At 38.9% G+C, this 20,847-nt stretch overlaps 1 protein-coding gene across 10 annotated transcripts in view; it reads left to right on the top strand.

Annotated features, from left to right (window-relative positions):
- DISP1 (dispatched RND transporter family member 1) overlaps window positions 1-18,395 on the top strand; it is a 191,253-nt gene extending 172,858 nt beyond the window's left edge. For all 10 annotated transcript variants that reach the window (XM_063809944.1, XM_009441537.5, XM_009441538.4 and 7 more), the window contains 5 exons: window positions 3,010-3,133; window positions 3,909-4,036; window positions 4,401-4,498; window positions 7,284-7,381; window positions 14,788-18,395. In XM_063809944.1, coding sequence (XP_063666014.1) covers window positions 3,010-3,133; window positions 3,909-4,036; window positions 4,401-4,498; window positions 7,284-7,381; window positions 14,788-18,375 — 4,036 coding nt within the window. In that variant the 3' untranslated portion in view covers window positions 18,376-18,395. The remainder of the gene's footprint in view (window positions 1-3,009; window positions 3,134-3,908; window positions 4,037-4,400; window positions 4,499-7,283; window positions 7,382-14,787) is intronic.
- Window positions 18,396-20,847: the final 2,452 nt, after the last annotated feature.

Genomic DNA, 20,847 nt, shown 5'->3' with positions numbered 1-20,847 from the left:
AGTTATTATATGGGTAAATTAAACCACAGTATGAATACTAAGCAATTTGGAGCCTACTGCCCTCTATTGATAACATGTTAATAGGTAAAAATGCATAACTTCTGATTCATTTGAGAGAAAATGAATCCATTTAAAATAAAGTGTAATGAATAATTGTATAAGCCTGGGGCCATTTTCATTTCACAGGGCTGATATTTTAATGGTCTAAAATGTAAAGGACTCTTTTTAAGTCTGAAGCAATGAAAGTAGTCTCAAATGTGCTATTGAGACAGAGGACTTTATTGCTTCAAAACTAGTTACTTTCATCTTAGTTTGCATTTTGTGGAGGAGGAAATAAAGTAAGGAGAATATTTTTGCACAGGGTGTGTCCTAGAAGTGTGAAAGCTTCTAGACACTTGGTGTTTACATTTGAACAACCACAATCAGCTTATTGTCACTTAAATGTTTTTATTATATTCAGAATTATTCTAAAAGGTTATTCTGTCTTATCTAGCATCATTTTTCCTGAATGAGTTTTTAAATCTAAAATTTGCAGTCTAGTGAATAATGTTCAAACTTAGAACCCATATGATTTTGCATAGAGAAATTAACTATAAGTAGGGCTAGGAATTTTTAATTGTAAGTTTTGGGAAGCAGACATTTGTGTCAAGTGTAGTTATTCCTAATGTTTCTAGTTACTCTTGTGTCTGAAGAAAGAAATGACAGCCCAGAGATGAAAAGCCCTGACACTAGAACCAGACTATCTAGGTTCCTAGTTTTGTGACATTGAATAAGTTCTATAACTTGTCAATGCTGCAGTTTCATCTCCAAGGGTTGTTGTGAGAATTGAACAATATAATAATTTATGTAAAGCACAAGAGCAACTGGTATTCTGAATAAGGACGAGCTTGTATTTATTTATTTATTTTTATAAGATTTCTCTTTCTCTCTCTCGTTCTTTTTTCTTTCTTTCTCTCTCTTCTCTTTCTTTCTTTCTTTTTTCTTCCTTCCTTCCTTTATAGCTTTATTTCTTTCTCTCTTTTTTTTTTTTTGACAGAGCGTTGCTCACCCAGGCTGGAGTGCAGTGATATGATCTCTGCTCACTGCAACCTCTGCCTCCTGGGTTCAAGTAATTCTCCTGCCTCAGCCTCCCAAGTAGCTGGGACTACAGGCGTGTGCCACCATGCCCAGTTAATTTTTGTATTTTTGTAGAGACAGAGTTTCACCATGTTGGCCAGGCTGGTCTCAAACTCCTGACCTCAGGTGATCTGACTGCCTCAGCGTCCCAAAGTGTTGGGATTACAGGCGTGAGCCACTGTGTCTGGCCTTTTAAGATTACTTTAAAAGAGCAGCAGTGAAAAGTGCCTGTGCACATGCTCCCTTAAAGCATAATTGCGCTATATTTTAATATCCTTACTAGAATTATAATTTGAAGCAAATATCCCCACAAAGCCAGATCAATAAAGTTAAGACATCAGATTATAAAAATTGGCAGTCTATTATTACAGACATATAGTAGCTTTTTTTCAGACTGACATTTAGAGCCACCAGAATTATTTGTAACTACTAGCATGATTTTGAAGAAATAACTCAAAAATATATGAGTAAGAATCCTATTTCAAATGAGCCAGAGATAGCCATTGCAGCAGCCAAATGAGCTAACATTACTGAGAATTTGAGAGTAGTGGTCCACAAGTTAAATATTTTGTCTTGCTTTTCTTCTAATAAAGATTCAAGAAGCCAGAAGTTTGCAGGATGCATTTTGAATTTTAGAAAATGTTCAGTTTAGTCAGCTTCTGTTGGGTACTCAGCTCATATCAAGACTTGGAAGTGCCAAAATAATAACGTGTGATCCAGGACCTCATGGAAGGGATACAGAAACAGATCTTTCAATTTGAGGTAACAAATGAGGGTGTGGGAAGCGCATCTGGAAGAAAGGGCCCAGTGTTAGGATTTGGTAATAGAGACAGTTCTCCACATGTGGGAAGAGACTAAAACCAGATTGTAGTAGCTGGAGAGTACAAGCATCAGATGTTTGTTCATTTAGTCAATAGATAGTTATTGATCACCTTCCACTGATAGTACACTAAATGAATCAGACAAGAATTTCTGCTCTCATGGAACTCACATATCTAGTGGATATGCTCACTGTAGTTTTAGCTAGAAGGAAAGTTACAGGTTTATGGGAAGTGTTTAGTTTAGTTTTTTTTTTTTTTTTTTTTTTTTGAGACAGAATCTAGCTCTGTCGCCCAGGCTGGAGTGCAGTGGCATGATCTCAGCTCACTGCAACCTCCGCCTCCCGGGTTCAAGTGATTCTCCTGCCTCAGCCTCCCGAGTAGCTAGGACTACAGGCGTGTGCCACCATGCCCAGCTAATTTTTTGTATTTTTAGTAAAGACAGGTTTTCACTGTGTTAGTCAGGATGGTCTTGAACTCCTGACCTTGTGATCCACCCGCCTCAGCCTCCCAAAGTGCTGAGATTACAGGTGTGAGCCACCATGCTCAGCCCTTAGTTTGGTTATTTTTAAGATTTGCACTGTATGAACCTGTTTATAGACTCTCATTGTTTAAGAACTGTGAGAGTAAAGGTGTGGAGAAAGGGAATAACTAGAGAAACAAAAGTTCTGAAAGACACTGATTGGAGTATGGATCCTCTGTTAAAATTTATTTTCTTTCCACTGATGAAGTGTGTATTTTATATCTCCTTACAGGCATAGATGTAGATATAAAATGTTACTTGTCATATATGAACATTATTCTGACTCTCAATAGCCTGTGGCATAAAGTGCTACTTGATCACAAAAATGAGGGGACAATGATCTTGTAACTTTCTACTACAATTACATACAAATACTTATAATCCCATTAGATATTGTATTGATAAACACCTGTATGTGGTCTACAATATGAGGATTTCATAAATTGCTCTCTTAGGTACCAAAAATATTTCTGCGAAGGGCCTTCTTTGTGCCTTCTTTGTGTTTCTGTAGTTATGCAGCTCTGATAGCCGACACTTCTTTGTGTTTTGTAGTTATGCAGCCCTGATAGCCGACTGGCCGGTGGTGGTCTTGGGCATGTGCACCATGTTCATCGTGGTCTGTGCCTTGGTTGGAGTATTAGTGCCAGAGCTCCCTGACTTCTCTGATCCATTGCTGGTAAGTAACATTTATGTTTTCTTTAGCCTAAAATCATCTCCAAATATTGTGTATTTTAATACATGTTGCATTATGTTATTTAGTAACCCATTTCTTTAAAAACCTTCTCAAGCAACAATTCTCTTTCTGAAAAGTAAAGACGTGACTTTATCTGTATTATCAGGTTCTTAAAAGGTCAAGGAACTTGTTTACCCTCAAAAATCTGGAAGGTTTGCTTCTTGGTCCCCATGTTTAAGCTAAAAAGCAATAAATTGGAGAATCTGCCTTCTACAAAATTATTCTCATAAAGTCTTTAACACTATCTCTGTTTTCTCCCAAAGAAATTAAAGGAATTTCAGTATTACTAACAGATCACAGAGTCTGTTTTTAAGTAAATGTTTCTCTGGAGTGGAATAATGAGGAAAATATGGTCAAAGATAATGAAACACTCTTTATAAAAATACTAACAGTGCGTAACATGATTTAATTTGATCATAATTTTTATAAGATAAAAGTAAGTATTTACTAAATGCTGAGGCATGAGTTGGAAAGATAAACTTTCCTTAGACTTGTAACATACCAAAGAATCAAACTGTTTTGTCACAGCAAATAGGTGATGATTATCATGTCAAGGCATCTTGTTTTAATGCAGTCACCTCTGGAGTAGCTGTGAGGAACAGCTATATTTTCTGTTGAAAGCTATATATCACTTTGACATTGCTTTCCCAAGCTTTTATTGTAACTGTACTTAGCCTGAAATGAAATACACTAATGAGCACCTGTAATTTTGCCTTAGGGTTTTGAACCAAGAGGAACAGCAATAGGCCAGAGATTGGTCACATGGAATAATATGGTGAAAAATACAGGATACAAAGCAACATTAGCAAATTATCCCTTTAAATATGCAGATGAACAAGCCAAAAGGTAATCAATTGTTTATTTTTATATAACTTTTAGACAAAACATTGCTTAATGAATTCCTCTTCAAATACTACCTAAACAAAAAATTTAAATGTAAAATGTGTGGCTCAAAATCTTTGCCACTGAATTTGCTTAACTTGTCATTGTGTTTAAAGATTTTGTTGTAGTAGGATGAAAAGGTGAGATATTCTTTTTTTTTACTTTTTTAGAAGTGAGAAAATTAATGTTGGTTGCTTCTTTTAATCCTTTCAACTTAATATCAAGGACTAAGCAGGTCATGGCTTTGAGGAAGTAATGTTTCCAGTATGCTTATCAGCTTTGAAATAACGAGAACTTTATTGAAGATCAAATTGTCATTCCATTTCAGCCATCGGGATGATAGATGGTCAGATGATCATTATGAAAGAGAGAAAAGAGAAGTTGACTGGAACTTCCACAAGGACAGCTTTTTCTGCGACGTTCCAAGTGAGTGACATTGTAGATGAACAAACCGCTCAGCAGTTTGCTCGCATTTAAAATTGAACATGATCACAGTCTAGACTGATAGCCGTGTGTGGCTAGTCACACAGCTTCACTGTTGCTGTTGAACCTAAAGAAATTTTGGCTAATTAACTTTTTCTTTTACTTCTCCAGTTTAGTCAACTACTAGTCTGAGTTTATTATATTATTAAAATTACTGAAAAAAGTAACGATTGAGTTTTCTTATTTTAAGGAAGATACAAATCTAATGAAATTCTTGACCTTGCCCAACATTTCAAGTCTTTTAAAAAATTCCTTGTACTATTTATTTCTAGATCAAGTACAGGTACATATTTTTGCATTGAACCTTGAAATAATCTGTTGAATTATTAAAAAATTATTTAAAGTTCCAATTCATTCTAAAATGAATCAGAAAATGGCTTAAAGTTCTGATTCATTCAAAAAGCAATACCATATTAAGAGCCTTCTGTGTGCTACCTCATCACTAGGCAGTAGAGGTAGAGAGGTGAAAAAAATAAAGTCTAGAGGTTCAAAGTTTGAATGCCTCAGGGGCCTGGCATATAATCCAAGTGAATAAAGCTAGCTAGGTGTGACAGGAGAAGTGATGGTGATTGTGGAACACTAAGGAACATCTGCCCTGTCGAAAGAAATCGGCTGCTACTTAGCCGTGACAAAAGATGGGGTTCTAGAAATGAGGGCCCAAATGTTGCAAGAACTTGCCAGAGGTCAAAAACCCAGAATTTTTTTTTTTTTTTTTTTTTTTTTGAGACAGAGTTTCGCTCTTGTTGCCCAGGCTGGAGTACAATGGCGCGATCTTGTCTCACCACAACCTCCACCTCCCAGGTTCAAGCGATTCTCCTGCTTCAGCCTTCCCGAGTAGCTGGGATTACAGGCATGCACCACCATGCCTGGCTAATTTTGTATTTTTAGTAGAGACGGGGTTTCTCCATCCGTGTTGGTTAGGCTGCTCTCAAACTCCCGAACTCAGGTGATCACACCGCCTTGACTTCCCAAAGTGCTGGGATTACAGGCATGAGCCACCGCACCTGGCCAAGAATCCAGATTTGAATGTGGAGCCATTAATTCTCTAAATGCTGGCAACAAATTCACTACCCAAAATTTGCTGTAACATGGAGTCAGCCTGATTACTCTGCAGCTGCCAGGGGAGAAGGAAGGCACAGCCTAGAGAACATGAATATAAGTATGTAAGCCATTGATTAGCCATAGTGATTAGGATTGAGGAATTGTGGATAGTGTAATTTTTAATTAAGTGAATATTAACATTAAAGCTCTTTTGATTTCAGCTTTTGCTGTTGGTGTTGAAAATCCCTCTTAAATGTATTTTTTCCTGTCTTATTAGAATGCTGGATGACCTGATTGGATCTTTGATGTTTCTGGAGTTTACCAAGTCTCAGGGTCTTTATTTTGATCACTTACTCTGTATAGTAATAGATAGTAGGAGATGAGGCAGAACCTTATACTGATCCCAGGAAGCAATACATGTTTCCTTTTCTGTCTCTTCTCTTAAAAAACATTAGGAAATTGAACTCTGGTTACTTGCATGTTCTGGCTGGTTTATTTCTCTCAATCAAAGTATTACTATATATTATTGCTTAACCAACATCTGTTAGTTATGATCTTAACCAGGAAAAACATTACATTTCAATAGTCAACAGTAAATGCTGTCTCATAAGTAGATTCTGCCTTGACTAAAGCCATTACCAGCTCTATGTAAATGAAATGCTTCAGTTTCTACCAGGCTGATTTTGCTCTCCAAAATCAGTCAACATGAGATAATAGCCAAAACTTCATGATCATAAATAAAAACTTTTATAATAAAGCTTTATTCATAAATTTACCAGCTTATTTGTTAGCACAATTAGACATTTTAACTATCATAAAATTAATCTTCTTTGTTTTATGTGGTTCATATTCTTTAATACGTGGTTCATATTGTTTCTGTTCTGAGGATACAGAAACAATATTGTTGGGCATCTATTATTATCTCATTTAATTCTCACAGCTATTTGAGATAGATATTGCTGTCTGCATTTTACAAATGAAGAACCAAGGCTCAGAGAAGTTGTTAGTTGCCTAAGGTCACATAGCTAGTAAATGACAGGACCTGGTTATATCCTAATCTGACTTTAAAGACCATGCATGCTCTTTCTGGTATATCATACAACCTCCCTTATTCAGAAACATATTTTTTTGTTAATCTGATTTTCAAAATGTTTTTTCTAGCCTCTAGTGTACCAGAGAGACCATGTACTCAACCAGAATATGGCCAGCATTCTGTACTTAGATGACTGTTTTTAGCGATTTTAAATAGATCACCCACCATCTCTCCTCTCTAGTTAGCTGCCAGGGAGAACATCCCTATAATCCATTCTTGGTATTCCCTAGTGCATCTTTTTGTATTATGGTGATGTGTTGTGAAATCAAGAGGGATATATTCAATTCATTTCCTGTTGTAAATTCCTGTGGATTTTTCTTCCTATAGTCTGACCAAAAATAGGTTTGCTATATAATTCATACAATTTTGAGATGTAGTGAGTAGACAAAGGCTTTGCACTAAGACAATATTATGGCATTGCTTTTTTTTTTCTTTTAACATTTTCTCCTGGAATTTATCAAAGGAAAGAATTTCCTGCTGCTAATGAATCATCCATGTGGTTTCCCAGTTTGAATTATTTCCAAATCCTGAGTCTTATGAAATAAATGAATAATTTATAAACCTTTTTCTTTCCTTTTTTTTTCATATCACCAGGTGACCGATATTCCAGAGTGGTATTTACTTCATCTGGAGGGGAGACATTATGGAATTTACCTGCAATTAAATCAATGTGCAATGTAGATAATTCCAGGGTATGTAAGATAAAAACTAAAATCTCCTTAGCACAAATAAGGCTGTATTATTGAAACTCCTTTTACTGCTGACCCTGGTGTCTGATCAGATGAAAGTACTTCAGAGGCTTACCTACTGAGGAGTAAACTCCAGCAGGCCAGCTTTGCATTCTCTCAGATCCCAGGATCAAAGTGTCCGTGTTTCCTTCAACTTTAAAACATACCATCTTCCTTTTTCTTTCCCATTCATGATCTCTGGCTGTCGATGGTGTTTTCTGTTATTTCACATAGTATTTCTTTTCAGTATAATATTTAGGACTGTTTTTCTTCTTTTGTTGTATTTTTATTTCCTAACCTAGTTTCATTGTTCCCTATTTCCTGCCCTGAGGCAATTGTCAGCATCTTAATTGTGCAATGAAATGCCTGCCTCTCTGGCAATCACTGGGTCATTTGGGCCAGTGACCTCAAAGGGAAATTTAGGGAGCAGGCTGGGAAAGGGGACATCAAAGAGCATAAATACAGTATCTATGTAAATGACCAGAGTAATCCAATCCAAACTGCCCTGAATGCTAAACACCTTGCTGCTTTGGGAGACACCGGGATGCAAGAAGACAGGCGCTTTGTCTCTCAGTCTTCTCTACAGCCAAAAACATATCCGCATCAGAAAATGTAGTGAGCTTCTGGGTTTGGAAGAGCTGTCAATTTCATATGTTCAGAGATAGTTTCTCTAAATAGAAACTGCTATCTGATGTCACTAATGAACTTGTCCAAGCATAGCAACCAGCATAAAAGGAACTCTTTGTGTTCTCAGCATAATTCTAAAATGTAAAATGACTGGTTAAAAAAATCAAATCATGTGCCGTGCTGAGAGCTAGCCTGACCACCTGATGCAATCACCTGTTCTGTCAACAGGGAAACTTCTTAATGAAATAGGCAGTAGAAAGGAAAGAAGAGATCACCCAAACCAGCAGTCTCATTGCACTAACATGAGTACCTTCTACGAACTAAGTATCTTAACCAGGTAACCTAGTTAGTTGGTCCCAGACCTCCCAGATTTACCCCATCCTTCATTCTAAGAGGCTGTTTGTACATTTTGAAAATGACTTTCCAATCGACTGAGGTATCAGGATTTTCTGTCAATGCTATCTTCCTTTCACATAGACCAAAGCCACAAACGATCTATAAACAGACCCAAGTTTCTTAATTGGTGATCAATTTTTATTTGTGATGTTTTCTTCTCTTCTACAGCTATCAGTTCCTTATTTGAAGGCTGTGAACCTATTTCTCTTTGTCATGCATTAGGATACTTCTTATACAGAAAATTAAAGTTGTAAATGTGTAACGATATTTACTATGTGCAAGACTTTATGCTGGGTACTTGTACATCACTCACAGTGGATCTGTGACCTTGGAATTTACAATGCATTTTACACGGATGATAAATTAAGCTTAGAGAAGCTAAGCCAGTCTGGTTACTTTATAATCACACCTTGGATGAGTACAGTTCATTAATTTCTATTCCTTCTTGTCCTCATTCTTCTACCTTTGGTTGATCTTCAGACCTTCCCTTTCCTGAAGACTCTGAAGTGATTGAATTCACTCAGTTAATTAATAGCTGATATTTAGTGAGTATTTACCATGTGCCAGGAAGTGTTCTAAATACTTTAATACATTATTTCATTTAATCCCAATGACAGTGTTATGAATTAAATACTAAATAGCCCATTTTTCAGTTGAGGAAAGTTCACATCTGTGGTCAGGGGCACTTCCAGGATTGGAACCCAGCCAAATTGAACTCCAGCATCTGCCTTTACCCACCCTGCTTTATGCTTCTAGTGAGGAAGATACCTCCCCCATTTTGTTTCCTGTATATGCCATTTCCCACACAAATGAAGCTTAAAAAGTCACTGTGGTCTGGAATAAGTATCCTTTTTTTTCTTAAAGAGCTAGCAATTTATTCCATGAGTACATGTTAGACTCTGAGACTCAAAAGCCAGTAAGCAATAGTATGCCATGGTGGCTTTCATAAATAAAAGTAGTATAGTCTCTCATCTCTCCTCTCTCTCTGTCTCTCTCTCTCTCTCTCTCTATATATATATATATTTGTAAACTACCTCAACATGATTTATATAGATAGATAGATGATAAAAATCATGTTGAGGTAGTTTACAGAAAAGCATATGCAAAGGATAAGATAAATAAGTTGAATAAATTACATGAAGGGAAAACAATGGGAGGAAAATAATAAAGCTAAGGATGAGATTTATACTAATGCACACCCCACAATCTTGTACATTTGCTGATGGGAGCTGCAAACTTATCTGTAACCTCCCAGCAGCCAGAGCAAAAAGGATTCACAATCAGTAACAAAAGTCATATAAATAGGGTAACAAGTTTGTTTTTTAGAAGCCCAGCTTTTCCTCCTGCTAAGACAGGAGGAGACAGTTCCCCCATAGTCTTCATAAAAGAAGTGTGACGCTGTGTACAAAATTTTTAACAGCATGCTTAGAAGAGATACAATATTAAAGTTCAGCTGATTTGCAAAACGTAGGTAGGCTGGTAGCAAGAAAACATTACGGTAAAATCATTTCTATAAGAGATCAAAGCAATGGAATCTATGTGGCTTTCTAATGGTTTAGCTTGTTGCATTTGCATAATTTAGACTATCTAAAGGAATAGATGTACTCTGCTTGTCTAAGTCTGTCTTTCTACCGAGTTGATAAGGATTGGACAGCTGTGAGTTTAAGTTTGTAATCCCTGGCAAGAACAGTACAACTACATGTTTTTAGTACGTATTTTCTAAGTCAACAACTAAAAGCATTATCTGTATGCTTTGGCAGTTAATTAGGAAGAGAGTAGTATTGTGGTGCTCTTGTGAGAATTTGAGAAACAGACTCAAGACACGTGTCAAAATGAATGGTTGGTATGGCCAATTCTAGATCCGTACCAACAAATGAATAACTAGGTGATCAAAGCCCCAAAAGTCTACCTCAAAGAGTATGGTTATCATTTTAGCTTGTTAAATACTATTTTTACCAATTATAAACACCTTTGTATTCTAGTCTCAAACTCTATGAACCTGGAATAATAAACCTTTCTCATGGAGATAATATATTCATCTGATATCTTAAGTAATAGCTATTGGTTAACAGTTCGACTTTCAGAATATTACTGTACCTTTTTTTAGTCTCCCAGTTCAAGACACTGTTAGGGTTTTTATTTGTTACAGTGGTTCGAGCAGAGTTGTCCTAAGACTACTTGGCAGTTGTTCCTCTCCCCCAGCCCCCAAATCCTGGTTGTTATATGGAAGCACTTGATTATTAACAACTATGAAGTTAAATGGGGCGCAACCAAGCGATAGCAAGCAGAAGACCTTAATTGTTGGTGGGTTGACTCCAGAAAACGTCTGGTAATTAGTATAATATCTCAGTGAGACCAGATGTTTCAATTGTCACCTGCCTGTGTTTACAGCACATTTAGTTCAAACTCTAGGTTTTGTTTAAATTACATGCCATTTATACTCATAATTCAGACAGCATTGATTTCCAAAGTGAAGTACTTCTGTTTCTGATCCTGTTGTCTACCTCTTAACAGAAATGCTTGTTTCCTTACACACTTTCAAAAGGAGCTTCAGTTGATTCCCCTACTCTTCTTCATTGCCTCTTTCTGCCCTTTGACATCCTAAGGGACACACTGGTGTCGTTAGTAACCAGAAGTGAGTCTCTCTAATCTTGACTCTGCTGGAAACCATTTACTTGTTCCATAGTCTTTGTACAATGTAGAAGTTGGAGCTCTGAGGACTCAGCTTGTAAAGGGATTTGAAATTTGGTGTCAGAGACTGTTTACTAGGGTGACTTTTGTAGACAGCTGGAAAACCCCTGAAGCTTAGAAGATCCCAGAAACATGTTTTCCTATTCTTGTTTTAAAGAGGGCTACAGAGCCCTTGCTTTTTCTTTTCTCCCGAGGCTCCCCTTAAACGTTTAATACATAGGGAGCTTGGTTACGTGTGGAGGAGGGTCCAGCAGTCAATTGAACCTGGTATTAAGGGCTTAATTTTCCTCCCTTTTGTTCTTTTCTCAGCTTCTTAAAATATCTTCAACTTAGCCAATAGTTTTAAAAGTTAAGGTATCATTTAAAACTCTCTGCTGGTTTCTTCTTTTTCTCTCTTCTCTTACTTTACCCTCTATTTTAAGTCAACTCCACCCCTGGCACTATCTAACTAGGGAAGTGTGCAAAGAGATGTTATAACCACATAAGCACAATGATTCCCCTAAACATCCATTTTGTGAATAACTAGAATTAGAAGGGCTATATTCCTCATGAGAGGTATAAGAAGTTGCTTCCACTAACTCCATTTTTATTTTTATAAACTTCAAAGATTTTGAAATTATTCCTATGAATCCCTCTTCCAAAAATATGGCAAAAACATATCTGTGTTCTGTGTGAAGACTTACCTGCTTTCCAGTCTCTTTAAGCCCCATAATATAATACATGCTTCTGTGTTTCTGTATCTCAGTCACACATGACTAAGTTAGTGCCATTGTCACATCATACTTATAGACTTTGGTACTTTCTCTGTAGGTCACCATAAGCCCTTATATATAATACCATACTTCTCGCTTTGAATTACAGTTACTTATGTTTGTGTCTGATTTCCCTGCCACACTGTGAACAATTTGGAGGAAGGACAACTGTGCCTTATTCATCTTGTGTAGATGCTCAGTAAATTTGCTTTTGAATGGATGAATAGATCCAGAACATATGACCTTACTCCCTAAAAGTACAGATAATTCCTTGAACTCCATTCCTTTAAATTCAGCGTGTTGGCATCCAACTCAGGGTAGAGAAAACCAGTCACGATGTCTTTTCTCTGTCCTTATTTCTTACCCTGTATGAGTTCTCGAAAACTGGTTTTCCGAAGGTTGACCATCAATCAGTACCATCTTTGAATTGGAGGACTGGCTCCCCAGTGACTTACTAGCACTTGTTTTTAATAGCAGCCATCAAAATAGTATTTAGTCTGTGTTTATAATGTCTAACCGCTTAATCTTTGGTCAACTATACACATCTAAAAATGTGCTATTATTTGGAAAGGTTATTCAAGGACAGAATTCTATGCTTTCTCTCCCAGTTTTAGTTGGCAACTCCATGTCCTTTATCTTTGGCATTTGGTTATTTCAGCAACTACAGGTATTTTCCTTCTAGCTGATAATGGATTTTCATAATGGATACAGTTCATTTTCTTCCATTTGAAAACTGTCAGACATTGGGGTTGCATTACCTTTCATTCAGTTCATCAAGCTGACCCTAGTGGTTTGTATGTTACGTCTTTGTAAGGTAAAACTGGTAATCTGCCATGAAAACCAGTGAGATGCCATTCCAGGGTTTCCTGTTGTTGGATGGTTCAGTTTTCCCTAAGTTAGCGTATGTGAATGTTTTTATCTGGAAACAGTCAAGTATGAATTATCCTAGTTTATGGAATGTTTACGATTGCTCCTCAAAAATGAGCTTTAAAATGAAGGCTTTGTTAAAGTAAATATTATTTTAGTACATTTGAACAAAAACCTTTTGGGTTCATTTTTCTTTACCCTCAATCTTTAGAAAAAGAAACAACTTTTTATTATGGAAATTCTCCAGCATATACAAAAGTAGAGAAATAGTATAATGGACTGTCGAAATAGGACACCCAATTCCACAGTCTCAACACATGGCCAGTCCTGTTTCATCTATACCCCACCCCCACAGGATTAGTCCCAGGAAAGTATCCTGATAAACAGAGTTCAGGGATCATAGGTAACTTGGTTCTTGGGTAAGTCCCAGTTCTGAAGTGGTGATTCATGCCAGCTTCTGCTCTACTTTGAGAAGACATTTCAATACATGATTGATAAAGCCAGTTTAATCAAGGTAAAGAGTGTTTTTAATCCTACTAGAAAAAAAAAATATTCACTTCCTCTTTGAACTTTGGAGTTTCTTCCCTGGAACAGCCTTTGGTAAATAGAGATGAGGGAAACTGATAGGACCAGGTCATCTTTAGTTCTGGTTCTCCTAAAGAGAAGTCTCTGGTCAGGCTCAGGAGAAGAGGAATATTTCTTATTCTCACCTCAGAGAAGAGGGGCTACTCATCTAATTTACAGGATGGAATGGTACAGACTTTAATCTAGCAAACCAGTGATGGAACAGTTTTTCAATTTTTTATAACAATAGCCATAAGATGGAAAGCCTTCTCCAGGAATAGTGTTTTAAATGAAATACTGTCCACACCAAATCCAGAATTACCATACTTGCTAATGTGCAGCAGGCCCTCATTTACCAAAAGAGAAAGTTTTCAAAAAAAGGATTTTTGCCAATTTGAATAAACTTTATGGAAGAATCAATTAAATTCTTACTTAGGCATTTATTTTATTGTATATACCAATTTAAAAATCAGATATCAATCATATTTTAATCCAGAAACATTGCCCTTTTCTACTCATACTTCAGGAAACAATTTTATTCCAAACCTTTATGCTTCTTGACATCAGCACTTTTGATATTACTGGGGTCACTTTTTGATTCACCAAACAGTCTTTGTCTTAATCTGTTTGGGCTTCTATGACAAAATACCTCAGACTGGGTAATTTATAAACAACAAAAATTTAATTCTTATAGTTCTAGAGGCTGAGAAGTTCAAGATCAAGGAATTAGCAGATTCAGTCTGGTGAGGACCTGTTCCTCATAGATGGGGCATTCTACGTGTCCTCATGACCTCTTATAAAAGCACTACTCCCATTCAGGAGGGCTCCTCCCTTGTGATTCAGTCACCTTCCAAAAAGTCACACCCCCTAACACTAACACACTGGGGATTAGGTTTCAACTTGAATTTGGGAGGAGCACAAACATTCAGACCAAAGCAGTTCTCTAGGGAATATCATCTTTGCTTCTAACTGTGTTGATTGAAATATAGTACTTTAGTCACCAACAATTTCATGCTGATAACCAGAATTTTAGGCAAAACCACAAATTTGTTTCATATATCAAGTGTACGGTTTTCTTAATCCTATGCATGTATATACATAAGCTTCACAACCTGTCCATTTTATTGCTTTTTAAAGTGGCTTTGAAAAGGCTTGTTGACTAAGTAGGTGTTAATTTGATCTCCTTTTGTAAACAAAACTAGCATTGGTTGAAGTTGTTTCACACTTGCGTGTCATCCCCAAACAGTAGTTTTTAATTCAGAATAAAGTAACCTAAAGGGCATCCTGTAACATGATGCCATTTAGGGGAAATTTCACCCTGTATTCAAACTGATTCCTAGTTTAAGAGGATAATTATTTAGCTTTTGTAACTTTCCCTGTCCCTCAAGATCACCTTAGTGCAGTCCTTTCCAGTTGCGAATGATTGTGAACCAATTTAAACTGTAGTCCTTCTGCTTGTCTCTATCTGTGCAGATCAGATCTCATCCCCAGTTTGGTGATCTCTGCCAGAGGACCACTGCTGCCTCCTGCTGCCCCAGCTGGACACTGGGAAACTACATCGCCATTCTGAACAATAGATCGTCCTGTCAGAAAATAGTTGAGCGAGACGTTTCTCATACCTTGAAGCTGCTTCGGACTTGTGCCAAACACTACCAAAATGGCACTCTGGGGCCAGACTGCTGGGACATGGCAGCCAGAAGAAAGGACCAGCTCAAGTGCACCAATGTGCCACGCAAATGTACCAAGTACAATGCTGTGTACCAGATCCTCCATTACTTGGTGGACAAAGACTTTATGACCCCAAAGACGGCTGACTATGCCACGCCAGCTTTAAAATACAGCATGCTCTTCTCTCCCACAGAGAAAGGGGAGAGCATGATGAACATTTACTTGGACAACTTTGAAAACTGGAACTCTTCTGACGGCGTGACTACCATCACCGGGATTGAGTTTGGTATCAAACACAGTTTGTTTCAGGATTATCTTCTAATGGATACTGTGTATCCTGCCATAGCCATTGTGATTGTCCTTTTAGTCATGTGTGTCTACACCAAGTCCATGTTTATCACTCTGATGACAATGTTTGCAATAATCAGTTCTTTGATTGTTTCCTATTTTCTCTATCGTGTAGTATTTCACTTCGAATTTTTTCCTTTTATGAACCTCACTGCCCTCATTATTTTGGTTGGAATTGGAGCAGATGATGCTTTTGTCCTGTGTGATGTTTGGAACTACACAAAATTTGATAAGCCTCATGCCGAAACCTCAGAAACAGTAAGCATCACCTTGCAGCACGCTGCCCTCTCCATGTTTGTCACCAGTTTTACCACTGCTGCTGCCTTTTATGCTAACTATGTTAGCAACATTACAGCAATCCGATGCTTCGGGGTTTATGCGGGGACAGCTATATTGGTGAATTACGTTTTGATGGTCACATGGCTTCCAGCAGTTGTTGTGCTACATGAGCGGTATCTTCTTAATATATTCACTTGCTTCAAAAAGCCCCAGCAGCAAATATATGATAACAAAAGCTGCTGGACAGTGGCTTGCCAGAAGTGCCACAAAGTACTCTTTGCCATTTCAGAAGCATCTCGAATTTTTTTTGAAAAAGTATTGCCATGCATTGTCATTAAATTTCGCTACCTTTGGCTGTTTTGGTTCCTTGCCTTAACTGTAGGTGGGGCCTACATTGTATGTATAAATCCAAAGATGAAACTGCCCTCACTGGAGTTATCCGAGTTCCAGGTGTTCCGGTCGTCCCATCCTTTTGAGCGTTATGATGCTGAATACAAAAAGCTTTTCATGTTTGAACGTGTTCACCATGGCGAGGAGCTCCACATGCCCATCACAGTAATCTGGGGCGTGTCCCCAGAAGACAATGGCAATCCACTAAATCCCAAGAGTAAAGGGAAGTTGACATTAGATAGCAGTTTTAACATCGCCAGCCCAGCTTCCCAGGCCTGGATTTTGCACTTCTGTCAAAAACTGAGAAACCAAACATTCTTTTACCAGACTGATGAACAGGACTTCACCAGCTGCTTCATTGAGACATTCAAACAGTGGATGGAAAACCAGGACTGTGATGAGCCTGCCCTGTACCCATGCTGCAGCCACTGGAGCTTCCCCTACAAGCAAGAGATTTTTGAACTGTGCATCAAGAGAGCTATCATGGAGCTGGAAAGGAGTACAGGGTACCATTTGGATAGCAAAACCCCAGGGCCGAGGTTTGATATCAATGATACTATCAGGGCAGTGGTGTTAGAGTTCCAGAGTACCTACCTCTTCACACTGGCTTATGAAAAGATGCATCAATTTTATAAAGAGGTGGACTCGTGGATATCCAGTGAGCTGAGTTCGGCCCCTGAAGGCCTCAGCAATGGTTGGTTTGTCAGCAATCTGGAGTTCTATGACCTCCAGGATAGCCTCTCCGATGGCACCCTCATTGCCATGGGGCTGTCAGTTGCTGTTGCATTTAGCGTGATGCTGCTGACAACTTGGAACATCATCATAAGCCTTTATGCCATCATTTCAATTGCTGGAACGATATTTGTCACTGTTGGTTCTCTTGTCCTGCTGGGTTGGGAGCTAAATGTGTTGGAATCTGTCACCATTTCGGTTGCCGTCGGCTTGTCTGTAGACTTTGCCGTCCATTATGGGGTTGCCTACCGCTTGGCTCCAGATCCCGACCGAGAAGGCAAAGTGATCTTCTCTCTGAGTCGCATGGGCTCTGCGATTGCCATGGCTGCCCTGACCACCTTCGTGGCAGGGGCCATGATGATGCCCTCCACAGTTCTAGCTTACACCCAGCTGGGCACCTTCATGATGCTCATCATGTGTATCAGCTGGGCTTTCGCCACCTTCTTTTTCCAGTGCATGTGCCGGTGCCTTGGACCGCAGGGTACCTGTGGTCAGATTCCTTTACCTAAAAAACTACAGTGCAGTGCCTTTTCCCATGCCTTGTCTACAAGTCCCAGTGACAAGGGACAAAGCAAAACACATACCATAAATGCTTATCATTTAGATCCCAGGGGCCCAAAATCTGAACTGGAGCATGAGTTTTATGAATTAGAACCTCTGGCTTCCCACAGCTGCACTGCCTCTGAGAAGACCACTTATGAAGAGACCCACATCTGCTCTGAATTTTTCAACAGCCAAGCAAAGAATTTAGGGATGCCTGTGCATGCAGCTTACAACAGTGAACTCAGCAAAAGCACTAAAAATGACACTGGCTATGCCTTGTTACAGCCCCCTCTTGAACAGCACACCGTGTGTCACTTCTTCTCTCTGAATCAGAGATGTAGCTGCCCAAATGCCTACAAACACTTGAAATATGGCCCACACTCTTGCCAGCAGATGGGGGACTGCTTGTGCCACCAGTGCGCTCCTACCACTAGCAGCTTTGTCCAGATCCAAAACGGCGTGGCACCTCTGAAGGCCACACACCAAGCCGCCGAGGGCTTTGTGCACCCCATCACGCACATCCACCACTGTCCCTGCCTGCAGGGCAGAGTAAAGCCAGCTGGAATGCAGAATTCTCTGCCTAGGAATTTTTTCCTCCACCCAGTGCAGCACATTCAGGCCCAAGAAAAAATTGGCAAGACCAATGTACACAGTCTTCAGAGGAGCATAGAAGAGCATCTTCCAAAGATGGCAGAGCCATCGTCATTTGTCTGCAGAAGCACTGGATCATTATTCAAAACGTGTTGCGACCCCGAGAATAAACAAAGGGAACTCTGTAAAAATAGAGACATGAGCAATCTGGAGAGCAGTGGAGGGACTGAAAACAAGGCAGGAGGGAAAGTGGAGCTGAGCTTGTCACAGACGGATGCAAGTGTGAACTCAGAACATTTCAATCAGAATGAACCAAAAGTCCTATTTAATCATTTAATGGGGGAGGCTGGTTGTAGGTCTTGCCCAAATAATTCACAAAGTTGTGGCAGAATTGTGAGAGTGAAGTGCAATTCTGTGGACTGTCAAATGCCAAACATGGAAGCCAATGTGCCTGCTGTATTAACACACTCGGAACTTTCTGGTGAAAGTTTGTTAATAAAAACACTATAATAAATGCAGCATTCAATTCAGAACCAGTGCCTCAATTATTCTTTTAACATGGAAGTAAAATCCAGAAGCTTAGAAAAGAAGCCCAAAAATACAGCAACAAGCATGTTTCACATTAACAATTTTAGAATATTTTTATATTCCGTAGGAACAATAAACTTACAAATCTGCTGAGTGCATTAGGTTATTGGATTGGATGATTGTTGGATTTTATATTTTCAAAAAGTATAGTTGTTTTTTACATTTATGCCCAGCTTGAAAAATAATTGTCTCTCTTTCTACCCTCCCACTGCAGTGAGTCGGAGATTTAAAGTTTAAAGTTTCCATTCTCCCGGGCCATCATATTCACCTGGTATCCTCATTCTAGTGTATTTCGTGGGCAGTAATCAGTACTTTTGATTGCTCAACATGAATACTAGGAATTGCTCTAATTTTAATAGAGCCACTTCAGTTGGGATTCAAGAACTAAATTAAAACTTACATTTTTGGTGAGGCCTCATGTAAAAAACCAATTGCCAAGCACCTTAATAATGCATTCCACATGTCTGCTTTAGTAGACTTTACATGAAGCCAAGAACACACGTATATCCACACCAGTGTCTTTTCCACTTTAACCAAAATGTACAGTTGTTCAGTTATTTTAGCTGTTAAGCCAGGAGCCGTGAGCATCATCTGTGTCAGGCCACAATTATGTTAAAGGCACAGAAGGACGGGCGTGAATGAAGAGATGTGATCGCACAAAATAGTGCTGCACTTCACAGGATACGTTGCATGATGTCAGAGACAGATCCAGGTCAGGTGAGCATTCAGAGCAAGGGAACTTGGATGAAGTTTTGCTTCCAACACTGTCCCTAAGGTGCCAAGTTTAGAAGGCTTCTTTCTCCTTTGTTAAAAAGTGTCTCAAGACACTTAAGGATTATTTTCTTGTGCAGTTAACACCTGGAAATGCTAAGCCTTCAGGCAGCATCTTAAATGACACTTGTGTATCTCATGTTAGATCAGTCGACAGTAATTGAGCTGTTGGAGCATGCTCTCTGGATAACGCTTCAGATGACAGTCCTCATCATAGGGTGTCATCTGATCCTTTGTGCGTTCCAGCCCCATCCTGGAAGTGTTCTTCTGCATTCTGCTTCCCTCTGGAGTTCTACCTCCAATTTGGTCCTCCAAAGAAAACAGTGGAAATATTTGTAAATACAATGTTCCCTCCAAACGTTATATTGGTTATTTTCTAAGAATAGTTTTCCAAATTAGATCTGCATGTTTTTCCAGGCCTGAAAAAAATGCTGTCAGAAGCAGGAAGGGATCTTATGGGTCATTGACTCCAACCCACATCCACTAAACCACATATTTGTTAAGTAAGTTTCCAGCTTTTGCTTGAACACTTCGGTGACCAGTAGGTCACTACACATCTACCTTGGATTTGTTGTCCTGTAGTTTTTCTACCAGTTTGTCCTCATTCTGTTCTCTGAAGTGAAAGCAAACATCCCTCTTGCTAACACTGGCAGTTCCCTGAGTTCATCCCGTGCACACGGATTGAGCGTCTACACACTGTGTAGCTGAAGTACACAGACTCTGATTACACTGCAAGGAGGAGGACCAGCCCCAGGAGTCTGGATGGCACTCCCGCTAGTTCACACAGAGACGGAAATAACTTTCGCTCAAGTATTATAGCCAACTCTCAGGCAGCGCACAGGGAACTAAACCGTCTAGGTCTCTCACATATTCTGTTACTAAGCTGCCTCTCCAAACCAGTTAGTTTTTTTTAACACTGACATTCAGGAGCTTATGTCCATTCCCATCGCACTTAATTCTGTTAGATAAATAAGGGGACATATGGAGGAGAAGGAGCACTTGAAAACAGGACTCACGATACCCAACGCTAGAGTCTTTGTTTTCCCTCTGAAATGTGTAACCGTAAAGTTATGTGAAAATTTAGTGGCCCAAAAGCACTTTTTCCGGCCACCCACATGGATTGAATTTAAAGGCAATTTAAAAAAAACGCCAATTTCTTTATGGATGATCTAACCTGGAAGACTTTCAGGTAAGCTAAGTGTCATTTTATTTGAAAATGAAGGCTAGAGGGAGGAGGGGGAACATCCTATGTCTTCTCTCTGGGTTCCATCAGGGAGGCATGGTTACCATGCACCGAGCCTGTTCTGTCTCCACGGGGCTGGAGGGGCCTCCCCCGTCCCCCATCCCCCGTCCCCCATCCCCCATCTCTGATTAATTACCCTGAGCCTTGAATGCAGCAGTGAACCCTTTTCACATTTATTTCATCTCCAGATCTGGGCCTTTGAATTGACTATGTTTTTCACAAATGGATTTCTTTTTTTAAAAAAGTATTTGCTGGGGCTAGAAAGTTTTAAGATTTTTTTTATTTTTATTTTTAATTCATTACCGGGCAGCAGAGGATCACTATTTCTAGGAATGTTTCACAGAAAACTTCATCCAATCTTCTAGGTAATTTTCAAAGCA

This window comes from Pan troglodytes, chromosome 1 (genome assembly GCF_028858775.2).
Source record: "Pan troglodytes isolate AG18354 chromosome 1, NHGRI_mPanTro3-v2.0_pri, whole genome shotgun sequence".
NCBI lineage: Eukaryota > Metazoa > Chordata > Mammalia > Primates > Hominidae > Pan > Pan troglodytes.
The sequence above is the reverse complement of the archived record's forward strand: the minus strand, read 5'-3'. Positions and strand labels throughout refer to the sequence as shown.